At 36.4% G+C, this 27,019-nt stretch overlaps 5 protein-coding genes across 13 annotated transcripts in view; 2 read left to right on the forward strand and 3 right to left on the reverse strand.

The window, feature by feature from the left end:
- The first annotated feature begins 1,625 nt into the window (after positions 1 to 1,625).
- On the forward strand, positions 1,626 to 2,302 carry LOC111447172 (ferredoxin-like). Its single transcript, XM_023086196.1, has one exon. It carries the CDS (start codon positions 1,672 to 1,674, stop codon positions 2,128 to 2,130), a length of 459 nt encoding a protein of 152 aa, XP_022941964.1. The 5' UTR covers positions 1,626 to 1,671; the 3' UTR covers positions 2,131 to 2,302.
- A 551-nt stretch (positions 2,303 to 2,853) lies between these two features.
- LOC111447170 (MLO-like protein 4) lies at positions 2,854 to 9,438 on the reverse strand. 3 transcript variants are annotated; one of them, XM_023086194.1, is made up of 16 exons: positions 8,863 to 9,438; positions 8,134 to 8,191; positions 7,698 to 7,921; positions 7,493 to 7,609; positions 6,849 to 6,909; positions 6,579 to 6,670; positions 6,010 to 6,084; positions 5,511 to 5,596; positions 5,384 to 5,433; positions 5,248 to 5,288; positions 4,990 to 5,163; positions 4,860 to 4,895; positions 4,665 to 4,732; positions 4,223 to 4,283; positions 3,666 to 4,111; positions 2,854 to 3,255 (listed from the first exon to the last, which is right to left on the reverse strand). In XM_023086194.1, the coding sequence occupies exons 1-15, from the start codon at positions 8,980 to 8,982 to the stop codon at positions 3,689 to 3,691; spliced, it is 1,686 nt and encodes a 561-aa protein (XP_022941962.1). In that variant the 5' UTR covers positions 8,983 to 9,438; the 3' UTR covers positions 2,854 to 3,255; positions 3,666 to 3,688. The 3 variants fall into 3 exon arrangements, with proteins under 3 accessions (XP_022941962.1, XP_022941961.1, XP_022941963.1); XM_023086193.1 differs by lacking the exon at positions 2,854 to 3,255 and having other exon boundaries at positions 3,496 to 4,111; XM_023086195.1 differs by lacking the exon at positions 2,854 to 3,255 and having other exon boundaries at positions 3,496 to 4,111; positions 7,698 to 7,872; positions 8,863 to 8,893.
- Positions 9,439 to 11,324: 1,886 nt separating this feature from the next.
- LOC111447169 (cucumisin-like) lies at positions 11,325 to 15,519 on the reverse strand. Its single transcript, XM_023086192.1, has 10 exons — positions 15,418 to 15,519; positions 15,245 to 15,333; positions 15,072 to 15,166; positions 14,282 to 14,528; positions 13,672 to 14,185; positions 13,477 to 13,580; positions 12,972 to 13,193; positions 12,778 to 12,889; positions 12,477 to 12,690; positions 11,325 to 12,013 (listed from the first exon to the last, which is right to left on the reverse strand). The coding sequence occupies exons 1-10, from the start codon at positions 15,514 to 15,516 to the stop codon at positions 11,481 to 11,483; spliced, it is 2,229 nt and encodes a 742-aa protein (XP_022941960.1). The 5' UTR covers positions 15,517 to 15,519; the 3' UTR covers positions 11,325 to 11,480.
- Positions 15,520 to 18,635: 3,116 nt separating this feature from the next.
- Positions 18,636 to 23,447, forward strand: LOC111447168 (eukaryotic translation initiation factor 3 subunit C-like). Of its 2 annotated transcripts, none has more exons than XM_023086190.1 (4): positions 18,636 to 18,784; positions 18,900 to 18,965; positions 19,115 to 20,920; positions 22,272 to 23,447. In XM_023086190.1, exons 2-4 carry the CDS (start codon positions 18,942 to 18,944, stop codon positions 23,247 to 23,249), a joined length of 2,808 nt encoding a protein of 935 aa, XP_022941958.1. In that variant the 5' UTR covers positions 18,636 to 18,784; positions 18,900 to 18,941; the 3' UTR covers positions 23,250 to 23,447. The 2 variants fall into 2 exon arrangements, with proteins under 2 accessions (XP_022941958.1, XP_022941959.1); XM_023086191.1 differs by having other exon boundaries at positions 18,640 to 18,784; positions 18,909 to 18,965.
- A 1,034-nt stretch (positions 23,448 to 24,481) lies between these two features.
- Positions 24,482 to 27,019, reverse strand: part of LOC111447643 (dnaJ homolog subfamily C member 2-like) — a 4,385-nt gene continuing 1,847 nt past the window's right edge. For 3 of the 6 annotated variants that reach the window (XM_023086914.1, XM_023086913.1, XM_023086915.1), the window contains exon 2: positions 24,482 to 26,819. In XM_023086914.1, coding sequence (XP_022942682.1) covers positions 24,815 to 26,755 — 1,941 coding nt within the window. In that variant the 5' untranslated portion in view covers positions 26,756 to 26,819 and the 3' untranslated portion in view covers positions 24,482 to 24,814. Of the gene's footprint in view, positions 26,835 to 27,019 lie in introns of all 6 variants that reach the window. The other 3 variants (XM_023086911.1, XM_023086909.1, XM_023086910.1) reach the window with 1 other exon arrangement.

Raw genomic sequence — 27,019 nt, forward strand, 5'->3', positions numbered from 1 at the left:
GGGGGGGGGGGGGGGTGGATGGTGATGTCCCACATTGGTTGAGAAGGAGAACAAAACACCATTTACAAGGGTGTGAAAATCTTCCCCTAGTAAAGCCTTAAGGGGAAGCCCAAAGATGACAATATCGGCTAGCAGTGGATTTAGGCCGTTGCATTACATAAAAGTCATATTTTGTTGGAACGAAGAAAATTCAATGAAAGAAGGTCGTGTGGGTCGTGTGGCTGCCATGACCTCTCGTACCATGATCCCGTAGAGATAACATTAGCTGTGGCCTCTCATTTCAGGACCCATTTTTAAGCCACACAATGTCATTTCCATTGGCTATGGCTATAGCCTCTCATTTCATGATCCATTGTTTAGCCTGCTGTATCCATTCCATCTCTTCCACCTCCTTTCTACTTGGAGCTTTGTGGCAATGGTAGAGTAGCAGAATGGCTAGCACCACAGCAATTTCCAGCACCCACCATGATTAACACCTGCTTATTCTGGCTGCAGCAGCCTACGGTTAGTATCAAACTTCGGCCATGGTCTGTTCGGGCTGATGGTTGGTAGCTGTGGTGGGTGAGTGATAGCCATGGCAGAGTACAATGTGAAACTGATCACACCAGATGGATCAGTCAGATGGCAGCTACCTTGAAGAGACGAACAGGCTGCATAATGTCGATCACCAAAGCGCGTGCATCGTTAATATATGTTAACGAGTTGAAACTTTTCATACATTTTTTCTAGATCAGGTTTAATAAAATTTTGTCGCATTCATTAATATTTATTTCCCTTTTTAATCTTGAGCTTCCTTAATCGAATTAATTTAAACTTTTTATCTAATTTTCTTTGAAATGTCTAATAGACCTATGAATTTTTAACAAATTCTCCTCATATTTATCATTCTCAATCTTAACCGATACATAAATAATAAAGAGTATTAAATAATTTAAATACTAAACATAAAATTAAAAATTTAAAGATTTATTGGACATGACATGGAAAGTTTAAACACTTTTTAAAGTTTAAAACCAAAAAGGTAAGAAATTATTAAATATTTTAAAGATCAATGACCATATAGACGAGAGTGAGACCGATTTAATCTCGTTCTTTTCACCAATACCAATAGCTTTTCTTTCAAACATTTTAAAAACGAAATTCCCAATAGGACGTGAGATACTACCAGCATGGAAAAAAGAGAAACTCGTAGAGTTTTATTAAAGACCATCTTATATACGAGTCGCACATAGAACTTGTATACATTGTACACGAGTTTTGTGGCACCACTTGAGAGATTATGCTACGTGATGTGCCATTTCATAAAAGTTGTGTGAATGATACATAATTTATCTTAAATCGCAGCAATGGAATGTAATTCACTTAATTACTCATATGCACGGGACAAGATTAGCTTAACCGTGGTTCATGTATACGACTTATTTTTTTTTACCGTACTTTCTTCGAAGTATTCAATATTTATTTTTATTTATTTAAATTATATTATTTGTTCAAGAAATCCGGATAAGAATCCAAACCCTTACCATTCATTGGCAAAAGATAAGACGTTGAGCCATAGCCACATCCTCAAATTTCAGTCTCCACATTGAGGCCACACGCCCAACATCATCCTCTTTAAAAAAACCCCCCCACAACCTCTCAATCCCATTTCATCTCCACAACATACAAATCATGGGCAGCACCACCGCACTCACCGCCCCAATTCCGGTCACCTCCTTCCTCCGGCGGCAGCAGCCGGTGACCGGGGTAAGCCTGAGGCCATTTCCCAACGTGGGTCAGTCTCTGTTTGGGCTGAAACTCGGCAGCAGCCGCGGTGGAAGCATGACAGTGATGGCATACAAGGTGAAGCTGATTACACCAGAGGGAGAGAAAGAGATTGAATGCAGCGGCGATGATTACATTCTTGATGCGGCGGAGGAAAGCGGCGTTGATCTGCCGTACTCTTGCAGAGCAGGGGCGTGTTCTTCGTGCATTGGGAAGCTGAAATCAGGGAAAGTGGATCAATCTGATAACAGCTTTCTTGATGATCAACAAATGGAAGATGGGTGGGTTCTGACTTGTGTTGCAAGGCCTGAATCTGATATTGTAATTGAGACCCACAAGGAGGAGGTCTTTGCTGATTCTGCCTAATTTTTTTGTTTTCATCTTGTTGTTCATCAGTCATTTAAGGTGTGACGAGAGTAAGCAAAATGGATACTGTTTTTACCTTTGAACTTGATTTCATATTATCTCTCTGTTTAATGTTTGTATGTCTTTGTTTATCAATGGTTTAATCTGATTTTGTTGACTTGGGTTCTGTTCATCTGTTGTTTGAGCTCTTCATCTTCGTTTCTTTTTGGCATCTAAGATGTTGTTGAAGCAAAGTTTTTGGTGATACAATCTCTTACCTTAATATACTCAAAATATTGTTCTTGTTCATCAGTTCATGTAGGTTCATTTTCGTTACTTTTAGCTTAATGAAGTGGTTGAATGTTGGGTTTCTTGGTTATGTGTTAGTACTCCTCCTGGCTATGGATTTTTGGTAAGTTAATCGCAACGTTTTTCCAAAATTCAATATATGAAGACTCTGACTTGTAAAAACGAGTAAAGCGGGAGAATTGAAATGTACTAAAACTTTGCTCGATAATACCATTCTATCGTGTAAATCTTGGTGAGTAGATTGATGTGTTATCTTTAAAACTTAACATGTTTAATATAAGTTTGATATGATGTTTTAGATCATAAAAACGTCAAAATTACGTGTATATGCTAATGATGAGTAGGGAGTTATCAATAAGAGATGAATCTCATGAAATTATGCCTATCATCAAACGTTTTTTCTATTAGTGGAACAAAAAATTTCGAGAGTACTTTTATCGAGTAATAAGTATTTGTGGAATTCATTTATTTATTAAATTTAACGTCATAAACTTACTTTACATAGAATATCGTGGTGGTGGATTTCTTGTTTCATATGTAGACAAGTGTAATCACCAACTATTTGTCATACTTAGCCAATCAATTCACCCTTTTCAAAACCATAGCTATCATTGGTCATTGAAAGATAAGGTTAGCCATAGCCAAAGCCACATGCTCTGATTTCACTCTCCAAATTAAAGCCACACAGCCATTATCTCACTTTCACCATACCCTCAGTCCATTCCAAGTAGCAAAATGGCCAGCACCACCATTGTAGTTTTCAGCCCCATCAACGACACTTCCTTCCTCAGGCGATCACTGAGGACGGCGTCGAACGTGGGCGTGCACCTGTTCAGGCTGCAGAAGGGCAGCAAATGATGGTGTTTTTAGCTTAATGATTCAAGTGTATCATTAAAGCTAGGTGTTGTATGTTGGATTATAACTTATTTGTGCTCGTTCATCAATCATTTGGGACCCTCCTAGCATCTAAGAAGTGAAAGTAAACTAATAATTCTGTGTTTTGTATGTTGGGTTTCCTGGCAGTAATATTCAGAACACATCACAGCATTTGGGGGAAGAAAAAGAAATGAAAAACCATACGAGAACATCAGGGCATCAATAATTACTGATTCTTTTTTTTTTTTCTAATGGTTAAGCTTGATGGTCACCATCATGTCACTAGTGATTTCTTCCTATCTTGATGTACAAATGAAACTGAAGTACCTTTTTTTTTCATGAGGTATAAAAGATTGGTTGAGATCGATTACCGAATCATTCGAGTCAAATGTGTTCATGTCCTTTGGAACAAGTCGAAAAGTGAGTCAACCTTGCTATCTTCTCCACCTTCTGCATTATTTTCATGGCCATTCGCAGGAGCATGAGAAACACTTGCAGATTGTGATAGATAATCCGCCATATTGGGGGGAAGTTCATGCATCCGTAAGCTTGAAGACTCAATAATGGCCTCCAGTTGTGTAGAAGATTGTATCGTCACCTGATTCAACGTGTCGAAAGATGTGCTTCTTGACAATGTACCCGACGCAACGGTTATTTCATCTCGCTCATCAACCAATGATTCAAGTGAACATATTGATCTTGTAGTGACAGAGTGTACAGAGTCACGTTTGGACCTCTCCTTTACTCTCTTGCACCAACTATGCAGTGACTCTCTCACACTCTCAGCCACCAATGCTTTCTTACACTTGGATCCCATCTGAAGATTTTCAGAAAATTATTGCAAAATCTAGAAAAATCAACCTTTTAAATCCACAAAATCCATTTGAATTAATATACACTATTTTATTGTAGAAAGAGTTGGACAAACCTGTGTAACAATTACATTAAGTGGCACTGTGCTGTAGCTGCACCAAAACTGAACAAGAACACTGCATAGAGAAGGAATCTAATAAATTGATAAACATAAAGATTGCAAGACTAGATAGATAATCAAATTGGAAGCTAAGAGCACTGCTGAAAAGCAAATATACCCTAATTTATCAACTTTTTTGGGTTTTATGGTATTTAATAGGGATGTTTGGGAATTTAGTCCTGTTTTTTTATTTTATTAGGAAAAAAAATTAGTGAATAAATGTTTGGAAAATCAATTTCAGTTACCTAATAGTATCAATAATCACAACTGTAAAAAACAGTTCGACAGAACAAATTACCTAACATCCCAATATCATATCTAAATGACACAGGAAACAGTAGAAGTGTAAACAACATACAATTTTTAATTTCTTAGTATAATTGGAGGGAAATTTTACCCAGAAGTCAACCGCGTGATTATCATAAAGTCGTTCTTCATGAAGCAAGATCTCTCCTTAAATCCCCACTGAAGTTAACAAATGTCCAACTCTAATTAATTACCCATTATTGGAAAGGAAATAATCAAAACACTTTTTTTGTGGCAAATGTGAGCAAAGAAACATTTAAGTGGTTGTGTTTGGACATTTTCTTACCAAGGACCAGATAAATGTCGCCATCTCAAATGCGTTCTGAGAGTACGAGTCATAAACAAAGAAACAGCATCAATAATTTATCAAGAAAGAGTGATGATCTAATTATATGAAAATATGACGTGTGCTGGACCTGAAAAATGATGAACTGTATTAACCGTAATAATATCTCAGGCTTTCCAAACCAAAAGAGATCATCTCTTGGCTTTATTTGGGTCCCAATTGCTGCTGGACCCGTTTGTGCCAGAATTTCAAGTGCCAAAGAGGAGACTACATGTTGAAGTTTTGTCCCAACCAGCATAACAAGCTTTGTGCCAAAACAATCAAGGGCAATTATCAGTTCGAGAACAATTTATATTATTGGTTAAAAAATTATAACGTGTATACTTACAGCAGCCGGAATGAAAGAAAGCCAAAAGTAGATATTTAAACCTGTTGTATAGAGACAAGTTTAAGCAACCAGAAAATAAAGGAAGAAATAAGACATTACGGTGTCTTTATAATATCATTCTGGAATGAAAAGTTACCGTGAATGTTAACAAAGATGCAAAGAATGGCGTAGCCCCATAGTGGGTAGCTGCATGATACATAACTAAATTCAGCCATCTTATTTCCTACCAATGAAACTGATTTATTTCATAAAAAACTGCATACCTAATTCCAAGGATTCCATGGAACTCGTCTTCCATGCTCCGAACCATGTACTTGTGGAAGTCATAAGAAATTGGTAGTTTGTGCTTCTGGGTGTTATCGGAGCAGGATGTAAAAATGACACGTATTGAAGCAGATAACTTAATTTTATAAATTGTGTTGTCCTTAAATCGCCTAGTCCCACATATCAGGTGGCTCAAAATAAAGTTTGAAACTTCTATGTCTACCTGTTATATAATTTCTTATTTGATCATCTAAATAAAGTTGGACTGGATCGACTATGGTACCGTAAGACATCTAGATCCTTATCTGAAAAGGAGCAATTCTTTCTTTTCACTTCACAAAAACTCGATACCATATGCTTTTGGTTTCGCATTGCATGAACAAAAAAGCTGCAGTTTCTACATAAGTTTTTTTTTTTTTTTTTTTCCCAATATATATAGGGGCTATTATAGGCATTCCTACTAGCTGATGGAAGAAGGAATGAATCCCGAATACTCACTGTAATGAATCCCAAGCGGAGGGCCAAGTAGTCTGATTTCCTTATCGAACTCTTGAACTGACGTAGAAAACAAAGCTGCATTGAAAACCATCCTTAGTTGATTCATTGCTAGCATAGAATAAGAAAGTCATCCAATGAGTTAAGAAATTCAAAACTGCAAGTTGCTGAATTCATTAATTGACCTGGATTGAAATTGGGGAACTCTTACTGTATCATCAGTTCATTTCATCTTCTGAAGTTTTGATTATCTTGATATTATTCAAAAAGTGTGTTTTCTTTAAAAAAAAACGTAAATTTTTTTTTCCTTAGTTACCAAAAATTTGACGACTTCTCTCAGTTCACAAGCATAAGATTAGAATGCTAATTAATCCTTCAATATTTAGAACTAAAAAGCGCATATATAGTTTTTGCTTTCTTCTAAGATCCAGTGAAAAGCCAACCCATCGTTCACGTATAACGTTTGAGTTACAGTCAGAATCCTACTAGCACGAAACTATCCTATCTAGGGGACAGCATCCGAGCAGAAACATGCAGAAAGTAAGCATTATTTAAAAGAAATAGGAAAATACCATCCATATGAGAATAGGATTCCTGCTCCATGGATGAGATGTGTGATGGAATACAAATGTCGTTTGCCGCCTCATCACCTTATATTTTTTAGCTAGAACCAAAGGAATGCGACAATAGGTGAGAAATAAAAAGGTTCTGAGGTAGGAAAAAAAATATTAAAGAATGGGTCTGAACTAGACGATTGGACTGATTGAAAACATAACAGAACACTCAAGTATGATTCAATACCCAGAGGAACGTATTTCTCCTTTGGTCCTAGATTGGTATACCTGGCCAATTTTCTTCAGCAGATAATCTAATTTGATTTTCCCATTTCTTCCAACTGTAAATCTACAACAAAGAGGAGCATAGAAATTTAGTAAAGCTAGCAATTGACTTTGAGGGAATAGTCACAAAGAAGATCTGCATCAATGCATCCAAATGACATCATTTTGTTCAGGGCATACATAAAAGAGTAAATATATCCTAACATGTGTTCATGACCCTGTAATATGATATCATAGGAAAAATCATGTGTTCATGACCCTGTAATATGATATCATAGGAAAAATCATGTGTTCATGACCCTGTAATATGATTTGATCACTAAATTGATGCTAAAAACACCTACTGAGCTCTGTGTTAGTTTTTGAACTCACAAGTGAGAAAGAAATGTTAAGAATAAGAATATGTACAGGAATAAATATACTCTTATATATTAACTTTATGTTTTTAACTTAGCGGTGATTTAATACATTTTGAAAGGTAAGGTCACATTGAGAAAGGATCTCCATCTGCTGTTATTTTAAAATCATATGATTGTACATCCTTGCTGTGAAAATGCAAGATTAGACTCTCTCCTTATTTTTGTTCTACGTTTTAAATCTCTAGTATTCTTGTAAATCAGAACGTAAATTTAGAATAAAGTTTGTACCTTACTCATTGCCAGACCAACAGCCAGACAACTATAAAGAACATGAGTGATCCCAAGAACAAATAAGAAGCGATGGAGTTGTTCGAGTCCCTCATATGAAACAAAAGGCTCGCGACCCTGAAATCAACAGCTAGAATTTCTTTAGCCTTTTTTCTCTATTTTTTCCAAGCATGAAAGCAAAAGATGGAACTAGATGCTCATTTACCTCGCCACATTGATGAGGGAGAGAACTTAATCCTCTACGCCGAATGCCAATTTCATTAGAAGATAAAAGAGAACTTTCAACCATAACGTGTTCATTGGTGGCATAATCTTCTTCCGAACAAATGTAGAATCTACTGGTGAAAAGGGATGAGTTCACACAAATTTCGGAGATCCACCTTGCACATTGTGCCAGCATCAAAGATATTAGTCCAAGCAGCATCAGCTCTACCAAGATGGGAAACAAAATTCAAAATGGAAAGATGCAAAACTATAAACTCGGTGGCATTCGAATCTATAATGAGAGATGCTTAGGGTGTGCTCTCATGATTTTTGGAATAGATAAAAATTCTTTTAGTCTGTTAAAAGCACATTTAACAAACTTCATGGTGCTTTTGTTACATAATCACTAGCAAAGGCAGCAATGTATTTTCAGCTACCTTCCTTGATCTTCTCCAGAGAAGCAAACAGAGCCTTTCTCTTTGTCTTCTTCAACCACTGCACAGAAAATGCCTCCATCAAGACAATTTAGTCATCTTTCTTCTTGTCACTGAGTCATTTTCTATAATTTCATACACTTGTAAAAAAGAATAAAAGATTTCATTTTTGTCTTTCCCCAAATTCTCACTCACATGAGCTTAGTGTAGTAGTATGCCAACCTTAATTCTCCATAAATCATGTCAACTAGATACACACATATACATACATACACTTCTTCCTCATCTGAGAAAACCTTTTCATCTTATCCCATGTGTTATATTTTTTTCGTAAGCATTCGGGATAATTAATATTTCCATTGTATTGCAAAAATAGAGACAATATACAAAAATGTCAACGAAATATCACTAGAAAGAACTTGAATTGATTGTAAAAATGCCTGTTTATTCATTCAAATACTTGTCATGGATTTCCTGATTTTCATACTTTTTTTTTTCTTTCAAAATACTCATTTGATTGATACTTGGTAGAACATTTTCAAAATTTGAGAAGGTCAATGGTTAAATCCTTGCTAGTCCCTCAGCCACCAAACAAAAGGCCAGCACAATGCTTTCATTATACCATCCCTTCCCACATTTGCAAGAAACGAAAAATCAGTCAACTAGTGTTCCTTACGCAAATTAAAAAAAAGAAAAGCAACCAAACTAAACAGAGCATCACTTTCACCATACCTTTCCAAATCTATAGATTGCCCGCTCCACCACAAAGCAGACAAAGACCATGACAGTAACCACAGAAGCAACCGAGTAGGTCGGCGTCTCGGCCAGCGACCTTCCTTCTTGGAACTCCATTATCACTCACCTGGAAGAAAGCTTCGCAAAAAGTAAACCAAAACCAAATACCTTGCTAGCGATACAAAATAAAAATAGAAATAAAAAAATCTCGAGAGAATGAAGAGCCAGTGAAGACGAAAGATCCAGGAAAGTTGGCGGTGGGAGAGAAGTAGAGAGAGGAGAGCATCTTTAATGGAAATATCCCAGGATCTTCCATGTTGTTTGCTTCTTCAACATGTGCCATGAACTACTATTCAATACTATAATATTATAGATTGTCTTTCTTCCTTCCTTCCTTCCTTCGTTTCTCTGATTCCGATCTGCGCTTGCAGCTCGTAAATTCGTAAATAATGAATTTACCTGTGGCTGCGTGTAGCTCTGCATCGACATTGCCGCCATTTTTGATTCGATCCAGCCACAGAGCTCGATGGCGCTCACATGGCTGAACAATGGACGTGGAAGAACTCGAGTCCAATTTTGTGTGAATAATTCTTACAATTTTGATTTTTTTTTTTAGTAAAGAAAAATGTAGTGGGAATTTACGTGACTTTCACGTGCTGCTACCAGTTTAAATATTTATTTTAATCAATATTAATGAAAGATAATTCAATTAAAAATTATTAATTATTTACTTCATAATTATAAAATTAAAATATATGTATAAAGTATATAAAAATAAAGTCGTTTGGATTTTCTTTCAGTTTTTTAAAATTTTTAATAATTTTGAGACCATCTCATCCGTTTTATAACTAAACCATGCTTAAGTTGACTCCAAATTTTAATTTTATATGTAATATTTTTTTTTAATTAAATTTTAGGATAACATCAATTTATACATCAAAATTGTATTACTTAATACTCAAAATTACTAATTTTATCGCTTAAAACTCTAAATTTCATAAATAAATTTAGGGGTGTTAAAATGACTCGAGAATCCGACTAACTTAGTTTACCAAACCTAAATCATATTAGATTAATTTTCTTTTTATTGAATTTAATTTTTTAAATATTAAAAATCGGGATCGATTTGTGGGCTGATACTTTTATTCTACCTTATTTTTTTTAATTATTATAAAAATTAATAATATTTAATGTTTGTAACTTATGTTAATTAATATATATATTTTTTAAATAATAATAAAAAAAAAAAACAACTGACCAACCTAACCCACTCAATTGGATTATGAACCATATTTAAATTGTTCTATTCCATATTTAAATAATAAATTTTTTTTTTTTTTTTTTTTAAATGTCTAATATATCTTCAAACATTTAATTTTTATATTTATTAAATCGTATGTCTAATAAGATCTTATTATTATTATTATTATTATTTGTCTATTAAATTAATGATTAAAGTTTAAAATTTTATTAGGTACGGTTAAAAGCTAAAAAGATGAGATATTTTCTCAAATTTAAAAATCTAACCGACACAAACTTAGAAGTTGAGTACCCAACTTGGGCCCTAAACATTAGTATCTGGGTCCGCCCCATGCCAGCACCTCATGCGCCAAACTGTGGGTGGCTACTGTTGGTACTGCATGCATGGCCAGCCTATAGGCGATGGTGAGATGTCCGATGGTGAACCCACAACTAAGTGTATATCCTTTATGAACCTCCTGCTTTCTGGGAGATCCTCCTCGTCCTCCCGTCTCTGCATTATTAATTGTTAGGTGCTTTGCTTCTTTCTCCGGACGTGTTTTCTTATATCCTTTGCGACATGGTCACGTTAACTCTACTGTATTCGTCACTTGATGGTCCCGACATGGTCGGGTTACTTACGTCTCAAGACTATTCCCACAAACCAACACGAATCATTTCAACATAGTTCGTCCTCATTCCCAGTCTCGTTTTTTGGAGCCATGCTAACGGCTTTTGTATTATAAAGGTAGTTTTGAACCACTTACGAAAGATGAACCGTTTGTTAAAAATAAGGTCAAACCCAATAATTGTAGGAGCCTAATAAATTCATAATAATATTTTAATAATAAAGATATATATTTTACAAAAATGATTTAGATATTTTAGAAATAAATCGTCCAGTATCTACTATAAATATCTTCCACCCTATCTACGTTCTCATCCCGAATACAGCAATAGTAGCAATAGTTTCTATAGAGTGTATTTTAATTTTTTATCGACGAATCTTAATAAAGAGTGAGGAAACCTTTGCACGTCTCTGTTACCTTTTGAGAGGTGCATCGAATCATTACTATTTGACTCGGACCTGTTCTATAAAAGTCGAGACATTTCGAATTGTTTGTTGAAACGGAGAGCAGAATGATCAGAGCGTGGTTTGGAAGAAGCGATCCGTTACCGAGTCGTATTATTGAAAATAACAAAATCCCACAAAGAGTTGAGTTGAACACAGTAATATTACAACTTTTAAAAGAACAGAATTATGTTCAACACAATAATATTACAATCTTTGAAAGAACACGAAGTAATTTTTTTTTTTAAACTGATTATAAATAAATAACATAACAAACACATAAAAACAATATAATTATAATAATTTAAGCTTTATCCACAACATATACGGTGATGGGGCTTCTCACATGGTGATGCCCATCGGTCCACAACAGAGCAGCAGAGACAATGGGTTGGTTGACGCCGCCACGAACCGTCACGGTGAAGGACTTCTTCTGGCCAATGGCGTTGAAGGAAAGAACCGGAGGGTTGACTGAGATGGTCAGGCCACGTGGGACGCCAAGGACCTTGGCTCGGTATGTGGCTACCTTTGAGCCAACGTTTGTGACGGTTCTTCTGAAGAATTGGTTGATGGATTCTGATGGGGTGGAAGAAAGTGCGAAGGAAGGGTAGTTGAGGTCCCAAACTCGGCCGGAGTTGGCGTGAGTGCAGACGCTGTGGTCGCCGGAGAGACGGCGGACCATGGCGGTGGTGTAGCCTTGACCACACAAGAACCTAACGTAGTCGCTTTCCTGTGCGTCGTACACCAACCCTGGGTTTACTGCTTTCACTGGGTTGATGTGGCCTGCGCCGTACGCGAACTCGGCTTGTGGGTTCAGCTTCGGGTTCAACGGAATAGCTGTAAAAAGTGAACCGACCCGAGTTAAAAAAAATTAAAATTAAAAATATCTTTAAATTTTCGTTTTAAAAATATCCTTTAATTTTTTAATCTTCAATAATACTTTTAATTCATATTTTAAAAAAAAAAATCAAAATTTTATTTGAATTTTTAAGAGTATTTTAGAAAATACCCTTAGACCGGCGGTTAATTTCATTAATACCCTTCAATATTTTTTAAAACTTAAAAAACATCTAAATTTTTTTAAAAAAATTAAAAAATACAATTATCGTTAATTTTATGAACTTTCAAAATAATATTAATTTTTTTACGGTTTATCTTGAAAATCGAAGAGAGAGTGTAATGGTAATAACTTTTATTTTTTATTTTTATTTTTTTAATAAAAGTGAAGGGTATTAATGTAATTTTAAATATATTTTTATTAATACGAACCCGAAAAAAACATATGATTTTGTCGTCTTACCTGTTGTCATGAGAGCTGATTTGATGGCAGCCGGAGACCATGAAGGGTGGAAGGTTTTGACATACACAGCAGCTGCAGTAGCATGTGGGCAAGACATCGACGTCCCTGAAATTATATTGTAGAGCGTCGTCCTCGAATCGCTAACTCCGCTAGAGACCGACGCAATGGGTGACCACGCTGCGAGAATTTCGACTCCTGGGGCAGTCAAATCCGGCTGCATGCATGCAAATTCACTAAAACTAAGCATTTTAACTAAACGATATATATATTCAAATCTCGAACGACACTAAAAAGATTTAACCTTGAGAATGTCGTAGGTTTCGGGATTGGGTCCTCGAGAGGAAAAGGAAACTATTAGAGGAGCAGATGTATCGTTCACTGCGTTACTCTTGAAAATGGTTGCTGTTGGAAATCTATCGATTCACAAATCAAGCGGAGTTAATATTCGAACAAAGGGTATAGAGATCTTAAATTTATGAACATGTTGAAACGTACTTGCTTGAACCCATGTAGGTTTTGATGTTGTTACCGGCCACAGGGCCGAGGTAGGAAGAAGGTAAGGGATAGGATCTTGCATTGTCTTTCACGCCAGCATCATTCATAACGACGCCGACCGCGCCATTGAAGGAAGCAAATGTTGAAGGAGACAATATGGAATCACAAAGAAGGATTTTCCCCCTCACCAAGTTGCGATCCACCGAGTTTCTCGAACAAAATCTGTTTGGAGTAATGTCAGAAAAATGTTAGTCAAAGTCAAAGAAACCCTAAAATTTGTTAGTAAAAAGAACCCTAAAATTCATTGGATGATTATACTCGATAATAAAATTAGAGACGTTTATTCAGCTAAATGGGGTCGAGGACAAGACTATATAGGAAATCAGAACCCCACAAAAATAAATTAAAAAAATTCACATGAACAATGATTGAAACAGGAGGCAGGGACAGGGATCCTATCCCCGCTCCAGCCCATGGACATCTTTGGTCCCGTATGGTTAATCACCTGGAGCTCGAGCCAGTGAAGCCACCAGAAACATTGGGTGCATTTCCAGCATAAATTAGCGGATATTGTTTTCCTTTAAGATCAAACGTGTTAATTGTATATCCCTGCGTCCAAAATTCGAGTATGTTCATGAGATATCATTTCAAATTAACGTTCGAAAGATCGATACTCGTACGACGAAAAAAAGGTATCAACCTGATAGACATTTTTGTTGCCAAGCTGCACTTTTGATACCAACTTTCTATCAATGGAGCTTGCAGCCACAGAAAGAGACCATGGAGAGAAATTCCTGATGGTGAAGTAGTCAGGACCGTCGTTCCCGGCGGAGTTGGATGTCAATATCCCATGCTTCATGGAGTGGAAAGCTCCAATGGCAATTGAATCATTGAAGTAATACTTGGGCTTGTTCCCCCCAACCGATAGCGATATGATATCGACACCGTCTGCAATTGCGTCGTCAAACGCTGCAAGAATATCGGCATCGTAGCACCCATCGGACCAACATATCTTATACACAGCAATGCGCGCAGACGGGACCCCTCCTCTAGCTGTGCCAAGCGCAAGACCATATAAACTTGCTTGGTTCACGAGACCACCGGCCACGGTCGATGCAGTGTGTGTCCCATGACCATCTGAATCTCGTGGACTTTTGATGTCTTCTGGAGGAAACGAGTTGTCGCTACGGTATGCTCGAGCTCCAATGATTTTTCTGATAATTAGTTCAAACCATTTGACCGTTATTACTTTACAGAAATAGACAGTTTTCATTCATATATTAACGATAAGAACTTATTTTTATTGTTACCTGTTGCAGCGAAAGTTGGCCGATGTTTGGCAAGCGCCCTTCCATTTGGCTGGTGGAGGGCCATAACCAACGTCGCTAAAGCTAGGAGACTCTGGCCAAATTCCACTGTCCAAAACTCCGACGACTATGTTGCTTTCGACTTGTTTTACGCGACGAACGTTTTTAGTAAAACCCATGAAATCCCATGATCTTGTCGTGTGAAGATGTTTCTTTCCATTTGGAAACACCGAGACAACACCCTCCTTTGCTGAAACATTCCAAATTATGCACTCAGTTTGGAACATAACCTTAAAATGCTAAGCAGATGAGCTAAACTGTAATTACTCGAAAAAAATTGATCAACTTAACTTAAAATGTACCATTTTATTTAAATTATACTGAAACTAGATTAGATTGAACTGCCGAGAATTTTATTATTAATTTAAAAAATACATTTTTCTTACCATACAATTAATTAATTATAGATTTATTTATTTATCTAATTATTTACGGACAACTCTCAAAAATAATTTTTAATTATTTAGAAGGTTATTTTTTAAAAAATATATATTGATATTAACGACCAATCTTAATTAAATATTTAAAAATAAATGGATGTTTTACGAACTATTAAATAACCGGAACCAACAAAATCTAAAAATTTTACAGTTGGGTTCATCATTTAACTCGAGTTATTTAGATTGAAAAAATTTACGACTTGAACGATTGGATTGAGTTTAAAAATATCTCAATTCAATCGACGAACACTCCTAAGCTACAAATTCAACTGGGTTTGAATAATCATATGTACCCGAAATCTTTTGAGCTTCTTCTTCAGTGAGCTTCACGACGAATCCATTGAAACTTCTCTTGTAGCTATGGAGCAGCGCGTCGGGAGCGAATGTGCTAAGAACAAACAAATTTACAAAAATGAGTGCATATTTTCATAGAAATTGTGATAAAAATGAGTGAAAGATTATGAACCTGCCAACCACTTCCTCCAACATTCTCATATGATGTGAAGGAGTGGAAGCTGAATCCTCAGGCTTGTTCCCCAAGTACACAATATAAACCTACAAATTAGAGAGAAAAAAACGCTTTAAAATCTCGAACGATTGAACCCGATTGATCGGGAAACGGAGGTCGGTCGTTTATACCTTTCGGCCATCGTTGTCGGAAGAATCGAGGCCAGAAGCGAGCAGGCTACCCGAGAAGCTGATGAAGATAACCAGCTTGAAGATGAGAGAGGAAGACATGATGCTTGTTGTTCAAGAACATGAAGAGGAATTATGGGCTTTTTATACGAGAAAAAGTCGTATGCTTAGCCATTGAACATCCTGGGAATCATGTTCTAAAAGTCTTTGTTTGTTATTAAAATGATTTAATCTTGATGATTAAACAAATCAATTGGCAGCTTGACTCCGGGTCGCCCGCTCCGGTTTTAATCCTTTCGAACATTTTCGTTTATTTTTTTGGGAATCGGAACAGAATTTCTATGAAGAATTTATAGGGATAAGTTTGTGGGAGTCGGAGTTGAATATGGGCTCGATCCCGTTTAGTCAACGGAGTGAAATCTCTTATCAATTCAACCTAAGTTCAAATTCTGACCTTGAGCCCTCTGCTAATAGATATTGTCCGTTTTGGCTGGTTAGATATCAACGTCAGCCTCGCAGTTTAAAAACACGTAGAGAAGTTTGCACACCCTTTATAGGAATATTTCGTTCTCGTCTCCAACCAATATGGGATCTCACAATCCACCCTCTTGGAGACCCAACGTCTTCGTTAGCACATCGCCCAGTGACTAACTCTAATACAATTTATAATAGCTCAAGTTCACTGAACAGATATTATCCATCTATTACATATTGTTGTCAATCTCGTGGGTTTACAATACGTCAGCTAAGGAGGGGTTTTCATACCCTTATAAGGAATGTTTCGTTTTTCTCTCTAACCAATGTGGGATCTCACAATCCATCCCTTGGAGACCCAACGTTCTCGTTGGCACACTGCCCAATGACTGACTCTAATAAAATTTATAATAGCTCAAGTCCACCACTAGCAGATATCAACTAAGGAGAGGTTTCCACACCCTTAAATGAATCCTCTCTAACCAACATGGGATCTCACATCTTCACCCGTTTGAAGCGGGTCTCAACGAGTTAAATGAACATCTCTACTTTTAAATTGTTCTTACGAATCGTTCAAACCCGGAAGAACACTAATAAAAATAAAAAAACACATGAAATAACAAGAAGCACGAAGGTGCACGTTAGGGAAGTTTGGTGTTTTTTAAGAACTGAGGTTTGAATTGATCGAATTATGCACAAGTTTAATAATAATATTGGCATGTGGATATCAACTTAGCAGCCTGGTTTCCGCGTTGATATCATCTTACCATTCCCTCTCCTTCTCGTTCTCATCTTGACTTAACCCAATAGCTACCCAAAGTCATAGGATGAAGTTAACAATTCCTTTCACATTACAACTTTAATACTTTATTGTGTTTGACTATTTTAAATATAAACTAAACCCTAAACGCCTTCGTTCGTTCGTTCGTTCTTAATACCGCTTACGAGCAAAATTCAACTCATTGATCAATCAAAATCTAACCCATGTAAAATAACACTTTAGTATAAGTTATAGTTAGCCCGTCGTGTGGCCCTCCCGCTGGGGCTCGCTAGTGTTCTTCTTTTTTTTTTTATCAATTTAGTCCCGAGTGTTTAAAAAGTTTCAAGATAGTCCTTTACGCTTCACGTTTTTTATAACATATGTAACACCGTAAAATTTTAGAAATTTTTTTTAGGTGAAATTAATTAATTTTTTTAGTTTTTTAGTTTTTTTACCAAAATCTTTAAAATCTAGAGGTTAAATTAGAGACTTGTTATAATATATATATATATATAATTTATATTGGTATAATTAAAATATTAAAATATAAGAAATTTAAATTTTGTGACATAACTAAAAAACACATATTTATCCGAGAAAATATATTCTTGGATTACTCCGAACGTCTTGTGTCTAATGTTATTAAGATTTTAATGACACCTAATTTTTATTTAATTATGTTTTAACTTATTTCGTAAGAAATAATCTTTAAATAATTTTCTTAATGGAGAATTTTAAAATATTAAATATAATAATACTTGTTTTTTAATTAAGTTTTCATTAATAATTTATTTACGAGAGTTTTATTAAATTATAATTTTAAAAATTATAGAGTAAATTTTAATTTTTTTTTATAAATAATAAGTTGACCTATATCTATATATGTGTTAATCAAATTACAAGTTTTTTAGGAATTATTTTAATTGATTAATTAATTTTTAATAAACGAGTTTTTCGGAGTTGACCCTAATTTAATGCTTGAAATTTACATTATTAAAACAAATCCATTTGTAATTAATTATTAATCGCCCATTTATCTCAAATGGTCTAATTAATATGCCATCGGGCGGCCAGAAATATTCAATATATTTTAAAAATCTACCTTAAAATACACTTTTTCACGTTTCTATTTTTTTATTATATTTTTTTAATTAAAAAAACATGTTTTGATTGGGTAATCGTTGCATATAATAATAATATTTTCTAAAAACAAATTTAGTCATAATAGTAATTTCATACGCCCAAACTGAGATTTGTAGCTTAGCTTTGTGTCATATGCACGACGTAATTTGTCATATCCAAAGTCGGGTTCTAAATTTTAGCTTCAATCGTTAATTTTTTTTTGTTTTGAAATTAATCCACTATTTCAATTTGATCGATAAATAAATTATAAAAAAAAAAACTCATTCAGTACAAGTGAATTCTACTCGAGGGAAACCTTCGCTAGCTGCAACAATGCACCTCGACTCGTCCACACATTATTATTTTAGTAAAACCTTAAGTCTTAACAATTACTTTTATATTCTAATTTGTCGCTCTTAGCTTCTTAGGCTCGAGCCATTATTATGGGCTTTGACATTGTGCTTAGCTTGGGTGACACCGAAACTAAGCTTATAAAGTTTTCTTAAGCAATGTGCATGCTTGAGACATGCTCGGATAGTGTTTGGATCACTTTGACTAACAGTCTTGGACGAGGACGAGGGACATATTGAATTGTTGGCCCATGATTTGAATTAATTTGAGCTCAAACGGGGTCGTGTCATTAAAAATTTATGAATTTATTACAAATTTTTTAAAGTTTAGATAATAAACTGATAATTATTATTTTTATATAAAAATATAGTAATTATTGTTTAATATTTACTAACATTTTTTAATTTAGTCTATAATTCTAGAATTTCCAGGAAAAAAAAATATATCAAATCGCCATAATTTAATTAAAATTGTAATTCAAATAACGATAAAAAAAAATAAATAAATAAAAATAAGAAACCCTAATTGGCGTTTCTCCCACTCTCGCCCTCTGTGAGTTTACAGGACCCATCCCCACCTGACATTTCCTATCTCTTGCCGGCGCTCGTCTCTACAGCCACTGGTTATCTTCTCTAATTCGAAATTCGCAAAGGATTTTCAGAGGTATGTTCGTCTTTTTTCTGGGATTCTTCTTCGTTTCTTCTGCAGTTTTCCAATCCATACGATTATACTCTGTTGGTTTTTTTTTTTTTTTTTTTTTCTCTGTTTTACGATTCAGTTTTTGAAGATTCGTGCTCTGTAATTGACTTTGCGAGAGAGAATGGCTTCTCGTTTCTGGTCCCAGGTATTGCGTTCGGTCTAAACTTTCATGTCATTAATATATGGGTTCTGATTTTAGTGGAATTAAGTGAGGCCATTTTATCGTCTAAGTCCACTGACGTAATGTGGATTTGTAATTCATTATTTTTCTTTGTTTATGATTTTTTTAAACAGGGTGGTGGTAGTGGTAGTGATTCTGAAGCGGAGAAGAGTGACTATGATGAAGAGATTGACGACCTACAAGCTGATCCTAGCTCCCAAGCGAATAGAAGCAGATATCTGCAAGGGAATGCCAGTGACAGTGACGATTCTGATAAAGATAGACGTACTGTCAGGTCGGCTAAAGATAAGCGTTTTGAGGAGATGTCTGCTTCTGTGGATCAGATGAAAAATGCAATGAAGATCAATGACTGGGTAAGCTTGCAGGAGAGTTTTGATAAAATAAATAAGCAGCTTGAGAAGGTCATGCGTGTTATGGAGTCTGAGAAGGTGCCAACTCTTTATATTAAAGCACTTGTGATGTTGGAGGACTTCCTAAATCAAGCCATGGCTAATAAGGAAGCTAAGAAGAAAATGAGCACTAGCAATGCTAAGGCCTTGAATTCAATGAAACAGAAGCTAAAGAAGAACAATAGGCAATATGAAGAGTTAATTACAAAGTGTAGGGAGAATCCTGAGGTTGAGGAAGAAAAGGATGATGAGATGGAAACGGAGGATGATGATGATGACGACGACGATTCTGTAATTGAGGAGGACCCTACTAAAATTTTGTCAGGATCAGAAGATGAAGAGGATGACGAAGAAGACCAAGAGGAGCCCGATGGCCCTTGGGTGAAACAGTTGAGCAAACGGGATAAGCTCATGGATAAGCAGTTTATGAAGGATCCGAGAGAGATCACATGGGACACTGTTAACAAGAAATTTAAGGAGGTTGTGGCTGCCCGGGGTAGGAAGGGAACTGGAAGATTTGAGCAGGTTGAGCAGCTTACGTTCTTAACAAGAGTTGCTAAGACCCCTGCACAGAAGCTTGAGATTTTGTTCAGTGTTATATCTGCTCAATTTGATGTTAATCCAGGTCTCAGTGGGCACATGCCTATCAGTGTGTGGAAGAAGTGTGTGCAAAATATGCTTTCTATTATTGACATTCTTATGCAGAATTCTAACATTGTGGTGGATGATATGGTTGAACCTGATGAGAACGAGAGCCAGAAGCCAGCAGACTATGAGGGCACAATTCGTGTTTGGGGAAACTTGGTTGCTTTTGTTGAGAGGATTGACACTGAGTTTTTTAAGAGCTTGCAGTGTATTGATCCACATACACGTGAGTATGTTGAAAGACTCAGAGATGAGCCAATGTTTATGGTTCTTGCTCAGAATGTCCAAGAATATTTGGAACGAACTGGGGATTACAAAGCAGCTTCAAAAGTTGCCTTGAGACGTGTCGAACTGATCTATTACAAACCACAAGAGGTTTATGATGCCATGAGAAAGCTCGCAGAGCTGTCCGAAGATGGAGCTAGTGGAGATGCTAGTGAGGAGGCTAAAGTTGCAGAAGAGATTAGGGGCCCTGCTGCATTTATTGTCACGCCGGAGGTTGTACCTCGTGTACCCACCTTTCCAGAGAGTAGTAGAGCTTTTATGGACATTCTGGTGACCCTTATATACCAATATGGAGACGAGCGCACTAAAGCACGAGCTATGCTCTGTGATATTTACCACCATGCGCTCTTTGATGAATTTTATATTTCTAGTGACTTGTTACTGATGAGTCACTTACAGGATAGTATTCAACACTTGGACATTTCAACACAGATCCTTTTCAATAGGGCAATGGCTCAACTTGGTCTATGTGGATTTCGGGTTGGCCTGATTAGTGAAGCACATGGCTGCCTTTCAGAATTATATTCAGGTGGGAGGGTGAGGGAATTGCTTGCACAAGGTGTCTCACAAAGCCGATATTATGAAAAGACTCCAGAGCAGGTATTGTTCCTTGATTCCATCTTTTAGACTAATGTATTGATGCATGTGTAGCCAGTGCTTCAAGTAGCACGTGTGTTTTCTTTAAAAGAAAATAAGTTTATTAGAAAGATAGTATCTACTAATGTATTCCACTTGGTAGGTGCTTTTATAATTCTTTTACCCTGCATTGCAAACGTGAGATTTATGGATCTCATTTATTTGCGCAACCATTTTGATTTGTTTTGTGGGATAAAAATCTGACAAAATGGCTTATGGATTAGTTGTGGCCTTTCTGCTACATTTGTTTTAGGTTAAATGTGCAATAATTTGCCGCTGGGTAAAGTATAATTTTTCCTTCACTTGGTACTTCATAGTTTTAGTATTGGACTAGATGCCTTCTGGATAAGATGTGTTCTTGTTAGTGATGAAAATGAATGGAGAGTTCAACGTTTTATAATCTACAGGCTCATTTCTTTGGTCAAATGGTTAACCGTCGTTTGTTCCTAGTTTTTTTTTTCTTCTTTTTTTTCTTTTTTTTTTATAAGAGACAATTCCATTGATGATTAAAATTTGCAAAGGAGATGTATAATCATAATGTTTACAAAAGACCTTCCCAATTTGCAAATAGGGAAGTATAACTATAGGAAGTAAAAATGTTTACACCAAGATATAGCTTGGTAAACAACATTGTCAAAAAGTTTTGTGTAGGTCTGTGTCTTTTCTACAAATATTCTCTGATTTCGTTCTTTCCACATTCCAAAAGAAAGCCATGATGAGATTTTTCCATAATAGGACTTTTGCATTCTTGAAAGGGTGGTACGTTAAGGCCCTATCCAAAAATTCCTTTACCTCCCTAGGAAATGTAAGATGCTATTCGAATATATTGAGAATCATTGTCCAAAAATTCTGAGCGTATGTGCATTGCATAAATAAGTGGCTTTGTGATTCGTTTTCTTTCTTGCATAATGGACTCCAATTTGGAGAAAGAGTGATGTAGGGCATTCTAGTAGCTAAGAGCTTTAGTCATACCCTGTTAGGTGTCTAACATGATGTGTTTTTATCTTAAGATTTAGCCTCTAATTTCATCTTGTTCCTCCTTTTATAGAATAACTTCACAAATTTGGCTCGTTTCCAAGTTTAATTCTTGTATTTTCATGTAAAATAATTGTTTGGCAACAAACTTCAATTGAGCTTTTAGTTAAAGCATTGATCTGCTGATGCCTGTTTCCATTTTTTATTGAATTGTTCTAGCCAGATTAGCAATCGATCTATTTTTAAATGAAATTAAAAGTATGGGCTCCACTAATATTATACTTCAGCACTTGTATTTTACAAAATTGTTTATTTGTTTGTTTTCCTTAATCAATTTCAGGAAAGGCTTGAAAGGAGGAGGCAGATGCCATACCACATGCACATAAATCTTGAGCTCCTGGAGGCTGTGCATTTGATATGTGCTATGCTGCTGGAAGTTCCCAACCTGGCAGGCAGTGTTCATGATGCAAAGCGCAAGGTTATTAGCAAGAACTTTAGAAGGTTACTGGAGGTGAGTGAGAGACAAACGTTCACTGGTCCTCCCGAGAATGTCAGAGATCATGTAATGGCTGCTACCAGAGCCCTTCGCAAGGGCGATTTCCAAAAAGCTTTTGATGTCATTGCATCTCTAGATGTATGGAAGCTACTTAGAAATCGTGATGATGTGCTGGAAATGGTTAAAGTAAAGATCAAGGTGGAAGCTCTGAGGACGTACCTTCTCACGTACTCTTCCTCTTATGATTCTCTGAGTTTGGACCAGCTGACTCGAATGTTCGACATCGCAGAGGGTCAAACACACAGTATCGTTAGCAAGATGATGATAAATGAGGAGCTCCATGCAAGTTGGGATCAGCCAAGTGGATGTGTCATCTTCAATGATGTTGCGCTCACCCGGTTACAGGGCTTGGCGTTCCAGTTGGCAGATAAGCTGTCTATCCTTGCTGAAACTAATGAGAGGGCAGTGGAGGCAAGAATAGGAGGAGTAGATTTACCGATGAGGCGAAGAGACAACCAAGAGTATGCTGCCGGAGCTGTAGGTGGTGGTAGCAGGTGGCCAGACAATCAAGGAAGGCAAGGTGGCGGTAGTTCGCGTGCAGGGTATAGCAATGGAGGGCGTGGCGAAGGTGGGGGTGGCGGATATGGTAGAGACCGGACGGGTCAGTCACGAGGAGGCAATGCAGGAGGATATCAAAGCACCCGTTATCAAGACGCTGCATATAGATCGGGGAGGAGTGCTTATCAGTCTGGTTCTGTCCGAGGATCCCAGATGGGTGCTTCAGCTCGCATGGTCAGTCTCAACAAAGGGGTTATTGCTTAAAGAAAAACTGATACCGTTTACCTACCGCTGTACGTGGGACACTTCCTTGGAGAACTTCACCAATTTAGCTTTATTCTATTTTTGAACTGAGATATCGGAAGGAGTTTTGTATCCTTTTCTTTGACCTTTTTGATATAGAGCACCCACAGTTTGCATTGTTTCAATAATACGTAAAACGTTGAAGTTTCGTTTCAGTAATACGTTCCGAGTTTTTAAAAGTTTTAGGATTTTCAAAAAACATTTTACGATACTCTAACTATTTAAATTTAAGATGAAAATGTTAAAATTTAGTTTCGAACACCAATGGAGAGAGTATTCTTTGTTTATAAACTCAATGTTTATTCCCTAAATTAGTCGATATGGGACTTTCATCATTCAATACCTCCCCTCGAACAAAATTAGCCTCCCCTCTCCTTAATCGACTCCTTTAGAGTCTTAGTCATCTTTTGGAGTCCTTTGTTCGATATTTGGGAATTTACCAATTGACTAAGTTTAAAGTGTTCATTCTTCTTCCCTAGATCAATATTATTTGACCAAATAATCTTTGAAAACTTGAAATGGTTAAATTACTATTGGGATAGAATTGTTATTGGGATAGATTTAAAATTGATGAAATTCGATAATTTGAATTCGTTCAAAATTCAACTACGGTTAAATTGTTCTTGGGATAGACTTAAAATTGATGAATTTTTTTCGATAATTTGAATTCGTTTAAAATTCAACTACTGAGATGCTACATCAGATTATAGAAATGAAAAATAAACTAATCTGAAAAATAAATTCATGCTAGCTACCTACGACTTTCATCACTAGATTTATTTTTCATTGCTTCAAAATCACTCAAATCTAAAATTCATTTACAACAATGTGTTGAGTATTCCATTAGTAATTGTTAAAGTCCATAAACCTCGAAATTTTATGCGTAACCCAACTAAGACAATGAAAAATGCTAGCAAGATGGCTAGCTCACAATGACTCTCTCCATTAGTGTTACAACTAATTGCAATTACGACTGATATGTAGTGTTTGTTCCCATACTAACATGCTAGCTCCAACTCATTGCGCATGTTCTTGTGCGTATTTTTCCTTTATCAACATTCTAAACATAAAAATTATGTTAACCATATTTGAGATAACCAAAAACATCTCAATGTTCATCAAATCTCCAACAATATGTTTGTTTAACTAAATTTGACCCAAAAAAATCCATCCAAAACTGAACACACTCAGGATCATTCTAATAAAGCCACATGCTATAAATAATTTAAACATGGATCTACACGAATCGTTTCAGACAACATAAGAAAAAGAAATACAAAACTCTTCCGCATACGCGATACTCTATCTCTTCAGGGAATTCCAAGTTACTAACTAGAAGGCTGTAGACTATTGATAAAATTTCATAAAAATAGAAACCCCTATGTAAAAGTTAAAATAATAAGCTGACCTCGTGAAGAATCAATCGGTTGGATATCCAGATGAACCCTTTTCGATATAAATAAATTTGGAAACAATTTTCTCCTTAAAGACCACTTTTGCCCACCATAAGAAAGAAACCTCAGTAACTAAGCAGCATTCTTTTTGTTTCTGAAGCTCTCCTTCATTGATGTGATTTTTTTCTTGCATTGGTTCACTGTCTTCCCAGGAACGGCGGCTGCAACCCGCTCCCATCGCTGGCTGGTCTCCTTTGGGAATGTTTTCAGAGCTTGGACTAGTGCTCTTTCTTGTACAGCTGACCAATCATCTTGATCTGAACTAGAGGATACTCCATTTGCAGATGAATCGTTAGGAGTTTGGTTGTTTACATTTTGGCTTGAAGACATGTCAAGATTACCGTTAGTTGCTGAATTGTCTTCGGGTTTTTGAGAGGTCGAACCTACTAATTCTTCTCTAGTTGAAAGTGGAGATGCAATGGACTGTGCTGGTTTCCTTTTCTCAAGAAATGAGTCAAAAGCTTTCGAAGAGTCGGGCTTCTGTAAGAGGATCGTTTTGGTTGCCTTCAAAATTTCTTCGACAGATCTTTTTGTACCAATGTACTCTGAGATAACCTCCCATCTACGAGAAGTTCCTTTAGGATATTTCTGCATACCTTTCCTTAAGAGCTCGATTTCATCTTTACTCCAAGGCCTCTCCTTCTTCGGAAGGCTGCTGCTTAATGGGGTCCCAGCATTAGCAGATGTAAACCCATTCTGGTGTCCTGTTTTCTTGCCTTCTGGTTGCTCTCTCTCTGAATTACTGCATTCCTGTGCGTCTTTAAGAACTTTGGCAAGCTCCATTCCTGTTTTTCCTTCCATTTTATCACAAATACTTCTCAGCTGCTCAATGTTAAGAGATGAACAGAGATTTTCTACATCTTCCTCAGAAAGATCAAGCAAAGACTGAGATACAATAGGCCCAGAAAGCGTTCTAAGACGAGTCCGTTCTTTGCGCAGGAGTTTCTTCTCTCTCTCTTTCACCTTTTTCTGTTGTTGAGCCACTTCTGCCGCTCGTCTATCCTCCTCCTCCTTCCTTCGTTTCTCCTCTTCAGCAAGCCTAATAGCTTCCTCTTCCTGTAACTTCTTTGCCAAAAATTTTGCTTCCTTCTTCCTCTGCTTTTGAGCTTTCTCTTCCTCCTTCCTTCTTTGTATTCTAGGGTCTCTTTTGTAAGCATTATCTACTAGAGTACGAATCCTAGCATATTCTTCCTTTCTAGCCTTTTCTGAAAGTTTAGCATTCTGCCTCTCCATCCACCTCTTGTGGTCCCGAGACTCTGCTTGCTCAAGATCAAATTCATCAGTGTGTGGGAACTCCCTCCAACTTTTAAAGCTATACCAAAAGTTATAGAAATCATCAACTTCTTTCAATGGTGTTTTATCATCACCCAATGATGGAATAGATTGGTTTACAGACCAACGCCCATTCCTCATAAAAGCTGGACCAAACACCTTAAAGAAATCTTGTGGAGCACAATCAGTTGGAACTTCATCATCAAACTCGTCTGTTGAGTCATAAATTCTTCTTTTGACAGGATCGATTAACACTTCATAAGCTTCTTGAATCAATTTAAAATGAGTTTCTATTTCATCCTTTTTTGCTTGTTTTGCAGCTTCAGTTTCCTCGGCAAGAAGAAGTGCAGCTTGTTTGTCAGGATGATACTTCAAAGCAGTTTCACGATAACTTTTTCTTATCTGTTCCTCTGTGGCTAGATATCTCAAATTGCTCAAACCCAACAATGCATAATGATCTTGTTGGGTGGATCCACCAGATTTCTTTTTACCTTTGCTACTATATGAATCAAATGATGGAGCATATTTCTGTTCTGCATCATCAGACGTCTGCTCATTGTCATCACTCACTTCCTCATCTTCACAACCAAGGAGTTTGAGGGCAGCATTATGGAAAGCATGGCCAGCAGGTTCGTACTTAAAAGCCTTAATTGGAAGACAATTTGAGGAAACATAAATCGGCTGTCCATCTACAATCTCTTCTGAATAGGTGAGAAGACGCAAATTGGCAAGGACAGTCATGGCATCAAAAGAATCCACTGGACCAAGATGATATTTTGTGAAAAATTTCCTCAATTTGTCGGAACTTTGTACCTCCAAACTGCACAAGCAAAAAAATATCAAAAATAAATTCTAACAAAAATAAAAAAACCAACCAGGAGGCATACAAAATGACACAAACAGGGTTCTATGGGAGGAAACCAAACATTCATTGAAAAATATGAAAGAAAAAAAAGCACGTACAAAAAAAAAAAAAAAAAAAAAAAAAAAAAAAAAAAAAAAAAA

This window comes from Cucurbita moschata, unplaced genomic scaffold (assembly GCF_002738365.1).
Source record: "Cucurbita moschata cultivar Rifu unplaced genomic scaffold, Cmos_1.0 Cmo_Scf00009, whole genome shotgun sequence".
Lineage (NCBI taxonomy): Eukaryota > Viridiplantae > Streptophyta > Magnoliopsida > Cucurbitales > Cucurbitaceae > Cucurbita > Cucurbita moschata.